The sequence below is a fragment of the Aptenodytes patagonicus genome, chromosome 7 (assembly GCF_965638725.1).
Source record: "Aptenodytes patagonicus chromosome 7, bAptPat1.pri.cur, whole genome shotgun sequence".
Lineage (NCBI taxonomy): Eukaryota > Metazoa > Chordata > Aves > Sphenisciformes > Spheniscidae > Aptenodytes > Aptenodytes patagonicus.
In genome coordinates, this window is record NC_134955.1 from 65436776 (window position 1) to 65452103 (window position 15328).

At 36.1% G+C, this 15328-nt stretch overlaps 1 protein-coding gene across 4 annotated transcripts in view; it reads left to right on the plus strand.

The window, feature by feature from the left end:
• Positions 1-15078, plus strand: part of PPP2R5E (protein phosphatase 2 regulatory subunit B'epsilon) — a 76240-nt gene extending 61162 nt beyond the window's left edge. For 3 of the 4 annotated variants that reach the window (XM_076345627.1, XM_076345629.1, XM_076345631.1), the window contains 9 exons: positions 901-1031; positions 1116-1175; positions 1820-1928; positions 2920-2973; positions 3075-3125; positions 3982-4101; positions 5233-5360; positions 7808-7909; positions 10556-15078. In XM_076345627.1, the coding sequence (XP_076201742.1) occupies positions 901-1031; positions 1116-1175; positions 1820-1928; positions 2920-2973; positions 3075-3125; positions 3982-4101; positions 5233-5360; positions 7808-7909; positions 10556-10655 (855 nt within the window). In that variant the 3' untranslated portion in view covers positions 10656-15078. The remainder of the gene's footprint in view (positions 1-900; positions 1032-1115; positions 1176-1819; positions 1929-2919; positions 2974-3074; positions 3126-3981; positions 4102-5232; positions 5361-7807; positions 7910-10555) is intronic. The other variant, XM_076345630.1, reaches the window with a different exon arrangement.
• The last annotated feature ends 250 nt before the right edge of the window (positions 15079-15328 follow it).

Here is a 15328-nt window from a genome sequence, read left to right on the forward strand (position 1 = left end):
GTAGGGGGAAGCTCATACTTTTGTGGTACAGGATTCAAGGGAAATAGAACAAAGATCTGCAGGTGATATTCCTGCTGCTCATTTCATGCCTTAATTCTTAGAGGCAGCTTCAGGTGTTGGTGTTTTGGGATATATTTTGTACAGTACCAGACACCGGGTGGCGTTCTCTTTTGACCAAGTACCACATAATGATTTTGCTGTTTTAAAATCTTACGAAGAGTTGCTTAGTAAAAGTGGGTTTTCTGTTGTGGTTTGTTTTTTTGAGTGGGTTGTTTCTTTGTTTTTCCTAAACTGGATGTTGAAGTTACCATTTTGTTCAACCTGGAGGATTAATTCCCCCTGATGCTTTGAGTTGTATCGATTGGTGGAGATCCTGTAACAGCAGATGCAGTGCTGGCATAGACTTCACTGTTGAGTCTTTCCACAGCGTGAAGGCCATGCAATCACTAGGAAGGCTTAAGAGCTCATAATATAAATTACAAGCAATTAGAAAAATGTGACCTTGACACAATGTTGTGGGAACAAAATATTAGAGCAAATGAGGATCTTTTAGTTCTGCAGAGTGAAGGAATGGTGGATGGTAAGAGGCAAACTGTCTTATTTTGTAGATATGACAGCATCTAAGAATTTATTTTATTTATTTTTGGGGAGAAGGAAGGCAGCATTTTGGAGCCAGTTAATCAAAAGTTTATTAGTAGTTTGAAGATTTCCAAAGTTGTGTTATGTCAGAAGTGGAAATTAATAAACTGAGTTTTGTGATATTTCAACACCTTGGGTAACACGGATGCCACATTCTTACATGCATGTGCTTTCATGAATTTAACTTTTTATATAGAAGTCTGTGTGTGTCATGCTTGTCAAATGTCTACTGTTTCAGTTCTCTTTTTCCTTTAAACACAGCTGTTGGAGCTGTTTGACAGCGAAGACCCTCGAGAACGAGACTACCTAAAAACAGTCTTGCACAGAATTTATGGCAAGTTTCTGGGTCTTAGAGCATTTATCCGAAAACAGATTAATAATATTTTTCTACGGTAAGTTGTGTCAGGGAGTACTTTTTGCTTATGAACATTTTAGGAAACTGATATATTACTTATATTTAACTTGTCTTTTTTTAGATTTGTTTATGAAACTGAACACTTCAATGGCGTAGCTGAACTGTTGGAAATTTTAGGAAGGTAAACGAGTCTTTATTTATTATCTCTCTTGAACTTCCCTTCTGGACACGTCAGAAGAGTGTTGGATTCGGAAAAAGTATTACTATAAGCCCTGATTTTGAAAACAGATGTGCGCACATGCTCATCTTTAAGCCCATGTGCAAATCTCTGTCACATCTTTGCCAAGAGTATATAACTGGATGCAAGTTACAGCCAAAAGTGTTGGATTGATTTTGTGTGTGCGTATGTGTGTGTGAAATTTTGTGCACTACATCCTTACATGGTGCAGAATTTTTTATTTTTTGAGCATACTAGCAGTGTGAGTATTTTGAGTAAATCTAATTCTGGTAAGTTAATTACTCAAGAACACCTTGCTTACATGAATTTACAGACCAGATAGACAAGGTCTTATCTGTTTGGCAACAGGTTTGTGCAGCTGTTTATATGATTATTCGAAATCGGAGCTGAATTGCTACCTAGATATGTACTGCACTGCTAATATGAAGCAGGACAAAAGTCAGCACCTGTTTGCAAATGGCATGAGCCTGCTATTTGTAAGCAGGTGTTGACTGCTAATTTATTTTAATCTAGAAAGTGCTCATTCAGAACTCAAGAATGTTTTCTGTGATGATAACACTAACAAATATTTCTCTTCTAATTTCTAGTATTATCAATGGTTTTGCTTTACCTCTTAAGGCAGAGCATAAACAGTTTCTGGTGAAGGTGCTGATCCCTTTACATACTGTCAGGAGTTTATCACTCTTCCATGCACAGGTAGAAATTATAAAAATATTTTATGCTCAGTTAGAATGATACTTTTTTTTTTTTTAAGGTTGCTTTGGAAATTTAATTGCATAGCACATAAAAGGTGGGGGGAAAGTTTTGAAATGTGGAAAAATGCAATAGGTTTTTAAAAATTGATTTAATGTGCTTTGTATGATAAATGTCTTGCTTCCATTCTGATTAGATAATTAAAAGTGTAACATACTTCTGTAACATTTTGGGGATTTTGTTTAGTAGTTAAACTCTCTCTTTAGGTTTTCCTCTCTGCTATTTTCTCATTCTCACAAGTTTGCCTTTCCCATTCCCTCTCCCAAGAGGATGTTTGGGTTTCCTTAGTCTTGTTCTGTCAAGGATCTTCTTCACCCTGGCAACTTTCTGAGTACTGATACCCACATTTTTGCATAATCTTTAACATTCTCCCTCACAGATTTCTTAATATTGCATTTATGCTGTCATATATCTTTATACATTCAGCTCTCATGATGTAATTTTTCCTCTGATAAGTGATACCTGTTGCCTTTCTCGTTGATTTTCAGATAGTGCACTCTATCTTATGCTGATAAAGCCGTGCTTTATAAATATGTTATTCCAGGTTTAGCTGTGTCGGCTCATCTTGCAAGAGTTTTCATGATTTTGCCGATGTATAAAATGTGTAAAAAAGACACAGTTTCAGAGCGTAACAGAAGCTTCAAAACATTGGTTGTATGACTGTATTTAGAATTCCAAATTGCTCGGATTTGTATTGTATATGCTACTTTGTCACCCTAATTTTTTTTGTAATCTGTTCTGTTGTTTCTTATGAACTGAACTCTGAGTGGATCTGCACAGTGCAAACTATGCGTCTCAGTTTAAAATTGGATGCAATTTGAGAAAGCTGTATAGCATCTTGCCTTGAGTCTCTTTTTTAAAAAAAAATGTTTCTTTGTGGTTTCTTTATAGAAATGTTCTAACTTCATTTTCTTAAACCTTTACCTCTTCACAGCTGGCGTATTGCATAGTACAGTTTCTGGAGAAAGACCCCTCACTCACAGAACCAGTAAATATTTCTTTCATACTTTTTTTTTTTTTCATCATAAACAGCTTACCCTGTTGAGAGAAAAGTAAAAAATCTAACTTTTTTTTTCCCTTCTAATTTAGGTCATTAGAGGTTTAATGAAATTCTGGCCAAAAACCTGCAGTCAGAAAGAGGTAAGTGATATGCTAGTATTAACGAAATGTAAGAGTTATTTTCTTCTACGATATATTAGGAGGGGAATCTTTTGATATTTCCAGGTAGTTAGCACATGCTGTGGTGTATCTTGGTATTAATTCTTGTAGGTGATTTTCCATACCTGAATTCTGTTTTCTTGGGCAGTTTTGACTATGTAGAGAAAAGTTTGATAACCATGGTTTCTATTCACAAAATAAGCACTGGTTCTTCTGCAGAGAATTTTTTTTTGTTTTAGAAAGGAGAAAATAAACATAGTTGAGGATAGATTGGAAAACTGTTAGATTTGGAATTTTTTATATGTGAAGATACTGTTTTTCCAGGGAGGATGAAAGATATTTTATTGTCTGGCGTTTACCTAGTAAACACGTAAAAGATGCAGTTAGACATTTGCATTTTTATTTCAAATTCTTGATGCAAATCTGAGTTTCCCTAATGAGATTTTGTGACACATCAAAACCGTTATTTTGAATATTGCTTACAAAAATGAGGTAAAATTAAGAGACTCCTTAGTTAACACAGTTTAAGCCTTGGCCAAATTCTTTGTCTCTATGAGGCTAGGTTTTCAGCATGGATATACTGGTGCAATTCTGAATTTTCTTGTAAAGGACTACTTAAAATACAGCATTTGCACACACTCGTCCTCCTCCTTTTGAGAGACTGAATTCAGAAGCTGCTAAAGGTAGAACTGATCACATTTTTTGAGAGAAAATATATATGCTGAGCTAGTGAGGCTTCCATTTCTCCCTGAAGTGGTAGAATTTGAGGGTTACCAGCATTTTGCTGATCAAGATGATTCAGAGGTTTTATATTCAATGCTTCCTTCCTTGCCTTTAGGTCATGTTTCTTGGAGAGCTGGAGGAAATCTTGGATGTAATCGAACCATCACAATTTGTCAAAATCCAGGAACCCTTGTTTAAACAAATTGCCAAGTGTGTCTCTAGCCCTCATTTTCAGGTCAGTGGTAGAGGTTATTGTTCATATAGGAATGTATAGTCTCAATTTCCAACATAACACCCCCCCCAAATATAAATACTCTTTTATGTTATGTGGTTTTAAATACTTGTCTTCTGGATTTCTGTGGAAGAGGGTATGTTGCAGTGGAAGTTTAGTTCTGAGCTTCACGAATAACTTGTTAGATGTATCTGGGGTTACAGCACATAACTTGCCATTCTGAGCCACATAAGACCTTAAACTGTATCCAAACAGACTTTGAGCCCTTCTGGCTGTAGGTGACAGGTAGTCACTGTATGGCCTTTGGACTGATAGACCACGTAGGATGTATTTGCTCCCTTTTTTAGCACAGTATTGTGCAGCATTCTTGTTTTCCTACTTACTTCCTCCTGTAAGGAGATGTCTAGTTAGAGGTGATAGAATCCGTAGCCTGTTTTCTTCACATTGCATAATGGGAAGAAGGGGAATGAATAAGTTTTAAATTGAATCATATGTGAAGAGGAGATAGGATTCATGGCCTGTAGTGTCTCCATATTAAGCTAGGTGACCTATCCGGGCACAAAGGCAGATGTGACTGTTGTCAGGTCTTCCTTGGACTACACTTGTTTTTAGCATAATTTAGATCTGTGTTTTCCCTCCTACCCCCCCCCAGCTCCTCCCCAAGGTAATTATTTCATTGGTACCTTCCCCACACTTAAGATATCTCTCCCCCCTTATTCAGCCCAGCTACTGGGCCTTCCCCTGTCTCCTTCCTCTGGTATCCCAGCACTGCTCTCTTCCTTCTGACTGCAGTCACAGGATTGAGGGAAAGGGGCGATGGGAAGTCTGTCTGCTCTCCCTTCCCCTCCACAGCTGCAGCATTAATGCAGTGTCTGCACCTGGTCTTCAGTGAGTAACAACATCACGCTCAGGGGAAAGAGAGAGTGGATGCTGTGGGATCTGAATTACAGGATAAAAACTTAATTCCATTAATGCATGTTATGCTACTGATTAAAGTAGAGTTTTGATTGCAAAATGAATGATTCCTGTTAATTCATCTTTGTGAAATTTCTCTGTGATTTGTTTTTCCTTTAGAAAATTACAAAATTATAGGTGTCTGAATTCCTGTTAATATTTTATTCCTTTGATTCAAAGGTGGCCGAACGAGCGCTGTATTATTGGAATAATGAATACATCATGAGTTTGATAGAGGAGAATTCAAATGTTATACTTCCCATCATGTTTTCCAGCCTTTATAGGATTTCTAAAGAACACTGGAATCCGTAAGTTTTTACCATTACACTTTATCTTACCATTTGACATACCACTGATAAACTTAGGGAATGTCTGCTGAAGAACATCTGAACGGGAGAGATGCAAATTCAAAGCTGGCATGAGCAGGTGCAACTCTGTTAATGCCAATATAAATTAGTCTATACTTGAGCTTGTCTCAAAATGTTTTTAATTATCTGGTATGTGTACAAAAATCAGTACCTTATGGGATAAAAATATACCTTCTCACAAGTTGGAAAAAAGAGAAATTAGATGTTACATTGTTATTGAAAAAAAAGTGTTGCTCATCAAGCATAACGTCTTAAGCCTGGTTGTAAATTGTCTAGAAGAATATTGCTTGGCATTAATAAAGCTTCGTGGCTGTATCATGGATGATATGGATACCTCTGGTAGACCTCTGGTACTGGCATTTTTCTAAATATCTATGAAGCATATACACATTGATATATTCTTAGGTTGGGTTGTTTTTTCTAAATTTATTCAAATACAGCTGCTCTCTGTTACGCACAGTAATAGAGCAGTTGCTTCATATTGATATCCTGTTAATTCGGCGTTTTTATTTTTAAACTGAATGACCTAGTAGGAAGTGTTTTAATGAAAAATACTATTGCAGTTAGATGCCATGTATTCTATACTTTAGTTGAGAAGTTTCTCTTAGTCAAGATGGTTACCATTTAGTAAACCCAGTATTTTTAATGAGCTGCGCTATGTTCAGGTCCCAGTTGCTTTAAGACCTTACTGTAAAGTATTTGTAAAATATTTCATCTTTTCAAACATTAGTCTTTTTGTTCTTTACTTAGCCAAACCCTCAAGTTTATGTGCTTACATGACGAATCTAATGCTACTGGAAAGCTTCTGTAACTAACGCTGGTCACAAAAAGACACTTTCCATGGCATAGTACTGCATTACGAGTCTCCAACCTGCCTGTGCTCCTGCCCAACCTTTTATACTGTGCACTGGGATGCTTCTGGTAGTGAGAATATTCCGGTATCCCAGCTCACAAGAGTTTTCATACCTGCAGGAATTTTGTGCCTTTTGACACACAAGCCAGGTTAACATACATGTAAAATAAAGAAGGTATTTAAAGAATTTTTTTATTTATAAGAAAATTTTTAAATGTAGGCAAGAAAAATGAAAGTTTATTGAAAGAGGTGAATGATAAACAGGGGTGCGTGGGAAATGGCACATAGTTTGTCTGCTGTATAGGTTAGCTCCCAAGATTCCTGGCACCTGTAATGTTGATTCACTGCCTCCTGGCTGAAGAGCTGTTTCTTAAGCAGCCCTGAGTCTGAATGTGACAACCATAGCAGTGGGTCAGGAACTGGGATCTCTTGATTGATAATCTATTCCAAATTCTTTGAAAGTTTTTTAGATTTGTTTCTTTCCCTTCTCCCTTTTCAGTTGCTTTGTTGTTTCTTTATCTTCAACTCTGCCAGAAAGGAATTTTGACCTCTAGATATTCAGACTATTGGCAGACCCATCTTATTGGCAGACCCATCTTACTTTGGAAATTCTAGTATATTTTAGGTTAGTTATCCAGTCAGATGGTATAAATGAGTAAACTGATTCTACCTTTTTTGAACCTTTGTGGGACAGAATGCCTTTGAAGCCTTTTTGAAATTATTATTATTATACATAATTTCTTCCTGTATGAACAGATCATGCCTGTCATGTTTTATGCAAATAAGCAACTCGAATTCAAATAAGCAGTGGTGTATTGGCTCTTGGGTCAGGTCAGGAACAGCAATAAGCAAAGTAGGTGGGGGGGGGGGGAGAGAGGGGAGGGAGGGGGAGAGAGAGAGAGACTATATATATTTTTTTATATATATAAAAAAATATATAATTTTTTTTATATATATACGCACACACACAGTTCTACACAGATACTGCAGCACTCATCTGAAGGATTTGTGGGGTTTTTAAAGAGCTTTTTGCTGTACAAAAGTGAAAATGAATATGAAATGTATGAGTACAAGGAAATCACTCTTGAAATACAGCCTTGTATTTTGCATAGAGGCACTGAATATTCAGCTTCATAGAAAAATCATAAGGAAATATGAATCACTCCCATTTCGTTTTTAAATTCTGTTCCTTCTGCCAGCATTGATGATTTGAATCCCTGGAGTTGCATTCGAAATCGCTCCACACCATGAGGGAAGAGTCTGTAGTTATATGTAATAGCTTTCTGTTGTTACCTTTTACCCTAGAGTTTTGGTTTGCTCCATTTAAGTAGTCAGTAGAGACATGAAAGCTGATTCTCACCTTTAAATATGTTAATCAAAAGTAGTTTCACTGAAATCAAAGAATTTACATTATCATACTTGCAAGAGCAGAATTGGTCGCAGAAATGCCGGTAAGAGAAGACACTTTTATTTCACATTTGATTTCACCTGAAACTAACAGACTCCTTTCTTTTTCTTTTTTAATGTTTCACAGGGCTATTGTGGCTTTAGTCTACAATGTGTTGAAGGCATTTATGGAAATGAACAGCACCATGTTTGACGAGCTGACAGCCACTTACAAGTCAGATCGTCAGCGGTAACTTTTTAAAGCTTTTTTTGTCAGCTGTGCATAAGGCCTGCTGTTTAGTTTTTCCCTTACACTCAGATGCAGTTGCATAATCTCACATATAATAGACACAATGCCTCATTTTTCCCCTTGCATGCTCTTTAGCCTTCTCCTTGCAAGATGTAAGATAATATCATGTACGGGTTGTCCTTTACCCTTTATGAAATACAGTACCCATTGCGTTGCTTGGGAATCCGCATTCCTCATGGAATTCCTTTTGCCTCTGCATTCCCAAAGACTTAAATGTATCAAGATCTTCAATAATAAAAGAAAAACAAGGGTTTAAAGATATAACACTTTGCTTAAAGACTTCAAAAAAGTTACACTGAGGTTTGGAAAGAGACATGAGGGAAAACCCTAAGATTTGATTTTCCAAACTACTGTTCGTAGGCTAGATGTGGTCTTAAAGCAAAGAGGCATCTCTCAACCCTTTCATTTCTTATTCAGAGATCTTGCTGTACCTGAGTCTTTTAGCATGCAGGATCCATTAGGTACACCACTCATACGATCGTTAGTTCCACCCTAGTAAAATGCTTTTTGTCTTTTCTCCTATTTTCCTTAATCTTCATTTTCCAATTATAGTGCAGCATCTTTTCTCAAAAGTTTCAGCTTATCCAAAGCATCAGGTGAAAAAAATGAGGAAACATCAGGAACCCTGAACAGTTTGCAACTTCATTTAAGTCATACCTTTTCTGTGACTCAGGGTTCCCTCGAGCAAAGCAAAGGGTACTGTATGTCGTCAGACCTTGTTAGGTTAGTATAGTCTCTAAAGTCTCTTGGAGGCCTTATTTTTTGAATTGTGTGACTGGAGTCACACTGTCCTTTTGTTCTGCTTCGTTGTAAAATATAAAGTTTTATACACAAAAAATCTACACTTAGGTTAGTTCATTAGTACAGTATTTTACTTTTAGAGACTTGGATATATATTTGAGGTAAGATGCCAGATGAATTCTAGATAGGTGTTGATAAATAAGGCTCAATCTGCTAGTACAGTTGAGACAACACTGCGCGGTTTTCTAGCAGAAAGGGCAGAGAATCTTAGGACTGGTCATCTAATCCAGCTATTTACTGAGGGAGCTCAGTGACCTAAATCAATTTGCGATTGCACTTTGCCCCTTAAGATGAGGAACTCTGCTCTTAACAGGACCAGACACTGTAGTAGTATGTCCCGTGTCTGGATAATGGGTGAGGTTTATTGACTGAACTGCACGAACAATTTTTCTTGCACCTACTGACGTTGTATCTCCTATCAGGGCTGGTGCTAACCATTTCACCATTTTTATTTACTACTTATCATTTTAAAACATGTAAATACCTGAATGTATAAACTGGGATATTTACCTTAAAGTTTACAGAAATCTTAGGTGTCTTAATAAAACCGCATTTCAAAAGGGTAGCTTTGATACCACTTAAAGCTTGAGGAGAAATATTTTCAATATTAATGACTATGATAGGTCAAATAGGTAAGTTGGATGATGTGATCATCCTCTAACAGTCTTTTAGGTAAGCAGACATACATTTCATAATGATTAGAAGATAAATATTGGTAAGTAGCCTGACATTGTCAGGCTATTTCACTTATTCTTAATTGAAAATACTTTCTAGTGACAGTGGGCTTTTTTTTTTTCCCCCCCTTTACTGTTCTTCAGGGATTTATCTGAAATTTGTTTGTATTTTTAATGTTTAAAATACTCTTGGGAAATTAAATTTCAAATAAATGAGCCAGATGTTGGCATTTTGTGTGAATCAAGATGCGTAGGAATGTTTCTAATCCGCTGAAATATTTTTTTTCAAGAATTCTCTAATGTGACTGGCAGAGAATCTATATCTCTATAATTGTTAGATTTCCGTTTCATCTGAACCTACAAGGTGATTTAATAGAAATTGAAAGCATTTTGTACCTTGCAGTATCAAGGAGATTTAGTCAAAGTAAGCTATGGCAGAGACAGGAAATTTAGAAAGCAAATAATGCAGGTAAAGCAAATGCTAAGTTAGCTGGTTAGTTTTATCAAATCAGCCATTAAAGTCTGTTGTTAAAGCAAATGCTACATGGATCTTCCTGTAGGAATTTGGTAAGGAAAAAAAAGTAAATCACTGAACAAAAGACACGTAACTCGAACTTTCCCTTGGCTGGTGCCTAAGCTATATGAAAGCCACCAGTCAGTGTAAGTAAGAACAGCGATTCTAAAAGGATAAGGGAACACTTGTTCTAGAAAGTGGCTGTTATTTATAAGATTAAAAAATACCTTGCTTAAATAATAAACTTGAAAATAATTAAATGCAAGTTAGTTAATTTTTATAATCATGATATATTTGTTCCATAATAAAAATCCACTGCATTCTTTTTCTTCTGTATTACAAATTAGTGTGTATGAACACTGTCACTTTGTTCAGCTTATGTTTTATGTCTGTTCCTACTGCTTTGTTTAGTGATATTTATGTAGGTAACTAAAAGAAAAAAAGAAAAAAAATTACAAAAATTAAGTATAAGTTAGGAAAATTGCAGTTACGCTCAACAAAATTAGTGCTGCTAATTAATGTGAACTATGTATTTTTTTACGTAAATATTCTACAGTCTTCTCTCCTGCTAACTCTTTGTTTTATTTCATCTGTCAGTGAGAAGAAGAAAGAGAAAGAGCGTGAAGAACTGTGGAAAAAACTGGAGGATTTGGAATTAAAGAGAGGTCTTAGACGTGACGGAATAATTCCAACTTAACAAAAAAACAAAACAGCATTATTAACCTGTGGAGTCACACATTTATGTAGTAGAAGATGGAGCAACAGTTTTCTGTATTGTGCAACTTTACAGTAGATTTCACATTTGTTTCATTATTACAACAGCACTGTATATACCTGTCTCTAAGTAAAGGAAAAAAAATAAGGACTTTAATCCAAAGTTTGGACAGCAGATGGACTTCTCAGAACTTTGCAAACATAATCATTGTTTTAACCCTTCTTTAAAACCAGTCTTCAAAGATCTGTTGATGAAAATTGAGATGTCAAATTCCATTGTCAGGACCTGTTCCTTATTTATCGTTAGCAGAGAGTGTAATACAACTTTCAAATGTGAACAATCTTAAAATTTAGCTTGTCTTTCTGCTAAACTGTTAAGTGTATTTATAGTAAAAGAGAAAAAAGACTGTCATTTCTTTATGAGTTTGTGTAACATCCTCCTTCTCTGGATAACTTTACTGTAATTTGACTTTTTTTCCTTTTGCACATCTTCATAAGTTGAATGTCCATTCAGATCAGGGCCATGAAAAACGTAGGTCCTGAATAAAAGTTTTGTTTACTGGTGTGAGCATTTTTTTAGTACCAGGCTGTCTCTGGTGCTTCCTTAATTTGAACATTAGGAGTTAAAAAACAAGTAGGTGATAAACATAGTAGGAAAGGGAGCTTTGGATTCATGCACCTATTTATTGCAAATCCAAATTAGTGTCCACAATCCTTTAAAAACGGGCAGTGGTAACACCTTGGACTTCAGTACCTAACCAGTATTAGTGATATGGCATTGGACACACATACCGGAGTTGTTTTAGAAATACTAATTGCTAAATTATTACAGTATGTTTTTATTGGACCATTTAGAAAGAATAAAGACAAACGCTAAACAGTGCAAGCATGAAATTGGTCTCCAGTGGTCATGGATCTAATTGGAAATTGAGCTGAGATAGCAGTTTGGGCTGTTTGGAGTTGTTGCCTTACTTTTTAATATGTATTTATAAAGTGTTCCAGCAAAAGAGGATGTAGCCTCTAAGAAACATACTATAGTGTTTTTGTGGTTCTAGTACTATTACTCATCACAGTACCAGCCCTATGGTCTTAGCTGGAAAGGATTCTGGATGATACACTTCTGCATTCTCATCTGGATGCTCATTCCTAACTACTGTATTTGTTACCAAAAGTGGTTCTACAAATGCTACTGAAAAAAATTCTGGAAATCCTAATGTTCTGAGTATTAATAATAAAGTTTAAAATGCTTTTATATCAAAGGTGCATTGTGACCAAATTGTTTAAAACAAAAGAAAAAAAAATACAAAAACAAAGAAGAGGGCTGTATTATAAGTATACATTATTGGCTATCTGCTTTGTATTTGAAAGTGGAATCTTACATCTTTGGTAGGTAAAATGCTGATAAGACTTATGTACAGTATATATTTAGCTAATGCAGTTGCATTATTATATACCGAAAGGTATGTGTTTCAGGATTTTTCTCCAGGATGCTTTTGAACCGTTATAGACATACGACAACAGTGAATTGATAATCCTAAACCATCAATCCAGCAGTATTTACAGTATAAAACTGAATTGGTGTTCATGAGTCTTTGTGATAGTTGCAAACATGAATTTATGACCTGTTGCCATTGATAGAAATACAGTATAAATACAAGCTTGTATATTTTTCTTCCTACCATTTAAATATACAGTAGGATTTGAAGTTTTCATGTTTTCAGGCACGGAAAAGAGGTAAAAAAGAATTCCCTCCTAGACTACTGACTGTTTCAGGATTATCAGGTCACAGTTTGTACTCCCGGGTCTGTGCACACAAATGTTGTAAACTCAACGATTTTGTAAAAACTTGACACTGTTAATTCTGGAAAAAAAAGTGGAACTAGTCATATGCAACACCAAACACAACATGGTTTAATGGGATTAATATGAGCTTCTTTAAGAACACTGACTGGGACGCAATGTAAAGTAGGCAGTTACTGTCATAGTTGAAACGTTTTATTTTAAAGTGCTGAAGCAAAGGTGCAAGCTGAAATACTGAAGATTAAATAAATTTATAACAAATCATGTCCCTTAGCCCATTGATTTTGACAGTCTTTTCTGTTACCAAAAAGATTTGCTAGCGTGATTTCTGTGTGAAATGATCATGCTTTACACGAGGGTGGACTTAAACTCATGCTTAAAGACTATGTTCAATTGTGAAAAACTGAGATAGAATGGAGGAAAAGAGAGTAACGTTTTCCACCTGGTGGAGTGAGACACAACAATGTGAAATTAGAAAAAGCACCTTGTCCTGTACTTAGAGTTTAGGTGAGTGTTGTTTGTTCATAACTGTTTTTGGTTTTGACATGACATTCTGGTATTGATCATACAAAACTGATGAGAACCTGATGGGTTGCAATATTTTGTTACCTCTGATGTTACCTCTGATGTGGGGATAGTGGGGAGTATCTAAAGTTTATAGATGATTTATCACTTCCGAGAAGGAATGTTTCGTTAAAGTGAATGAGATGATGTGATATTAGTCACTTGACTCTAAAAGGCTGATACGACACTAGGTTGCACTGTGTGATGTACGAGAAGAAGCACTTGCCACAATGATACGACCGTACCCCCGGGATCCACTGTTTGCCGCAATCCAAATGCAATGTCCTGCCGCTCCGCAGAGCTCCCATTGGTATCAGTTGGAGTTGCAGGCAAAGAAGAAGGCAGCGTATGGGCCCAAGTGTGATCAGTGCATCTATTTAATTATGCTTTCGTTTGCTTCTTGAGTTCCAGAAACTACCTTTATTTGTGTAAATGTTTTTATTAACTGCTCGTACAGCAGTTGTTGGGTGGTCGCTCATGTCCTGTACCATATTGGTTTCAGGAGAAAGGATTGAATGCTCTCTGGTTAAAGGAAAGAGCTGCATTTTCAGTACAAGGGCATTGCATCAGGTCGTGGGGATATAACAACTGTAAAAGTAAAGTTCCTCTCATATACTTTAAATTGAGCACACATTGCTTTCTTCATCTTGCAAGTCTCCCTTATTGTTTTCCTTTCATTGCTTTTGAGTGTTTTTTGTCTCTCTTCCAAGGGTTGGAATGCTTTAAATAAAAGTATTCTAATGCCATTGGAGCGTTCACTAGCAGGGTTACAGTAAATTTAATCTTGGTTTTGTTAGCATAAATAAAAGGATTTAATTTATTTTTTATCTCCTATATATGGAAAAATCGAGGGTGTTAGAGCCAAGAATTGCTTGAGTAAGAAATGCAGCAGCTGTACTTACATTATACGTGCGTAAGTACAGCCTCAGGCTCTCTCACTCTATGAAAGGAAAATATATTAGGAGCTTTAAAAACCTCTTTATTGTTTTGTGAGGAGGGGGAAGAGTAGATTCTTCTCCCCCCAGGTAAAACTGAAATAATTTGCTTTTAGTTCTGTCTTGGAAAACAAAGATGGCCTTTTCTCTTAATTGTGTAACCACAGCATCCCAAAGCAGTTGCCCTAAAACAAGACAAAGGTGACAATGCACGAGATTGAAGAATGTTTTTATTTACATGTGGCTTTCTTATTTTGGCTCACCAGCTTCCCTTAGCAGCTCTCGAGTGAGCCACAAGTTAGTTTTTCTAGTTGGTCTGTGCAGCAGATTTTGTATAGCCCAGTTTTTCATTTTGAAGTCTACGAAGCAGTGTCTTGAAACAGAATGGAACTAATTTTGATTGAAAACTTTTATCCAAGTGTTGCTTCCCGTCCACAGAAGCACACACTTTTTATCATGACCTCTCTGAATACAAGTTTTTGTTACTTGGATCGCTTACTGTAAATATGTTGTATTCATAACCTCATGTAACGATGAGGAGTTTTCAAATATAAATAGTACTGATACATTTCTTGTTGTTGTCCTATTTTTGATTGTAGTATAGCGAATGACCTGTCATGCTTTTTGTTTCAAGGTTAGTATTAGTCATAGATCTTAATATTTTAGCATTTCATTGTTTAAGCAGGAGAGGGCAGCAAAAGTTCATTTTTCCCCATAGGAATGCTCTGGTCCATTACTGTTTTTAAACTTCGATGCATTTAACTATCTGTGGGTAGGGGGGAAAAATGAAACATTTTTTATATATATTAAAAGGTGCATATGAAAATATATAGACTGGTCCAACCAGACTGTGAAAATGTCTTCTACTCTACATCAAAGTAATAATAAAAGAAAAATACCTTCCACCTCTGGATAAAGTAGAAGCAGGTCTTAAGCTCTTGGATTCAAATGTCATTCTTTGGAAATAGTTTACTTTCTTAAAAATGGTATCAAAGAAACTCGAACTCAATGGTGCTCCCAGCTATAAATGTGTAATCTTCCTCTTTTGCACATGCTCAAGAGGCTCTGTACTGTGGGTGCATCTAAATAAAGAAGCAATGAAGTGTTTTCCAGGTGCTTGGCTTTTTTTTCCACCTCCTCCCGTCTAAACTTCATGTCCCTTTTCAACAGCGAACTTCCAGGGATCAGATACCCATTCGCATGTGTTAAGTGTAAGGACGCTTGTGTGAGGAAAAAAAAAACCCCAAACAATGAGGTGGTAATTTAAGTTTCTGCCAGAATTACCTTAGTAAATGCTCTGTTTTCATTAAGTTTATTTTTTTTAAAGGTCCTCTCGTGATGATGAGGATGCTTGTAC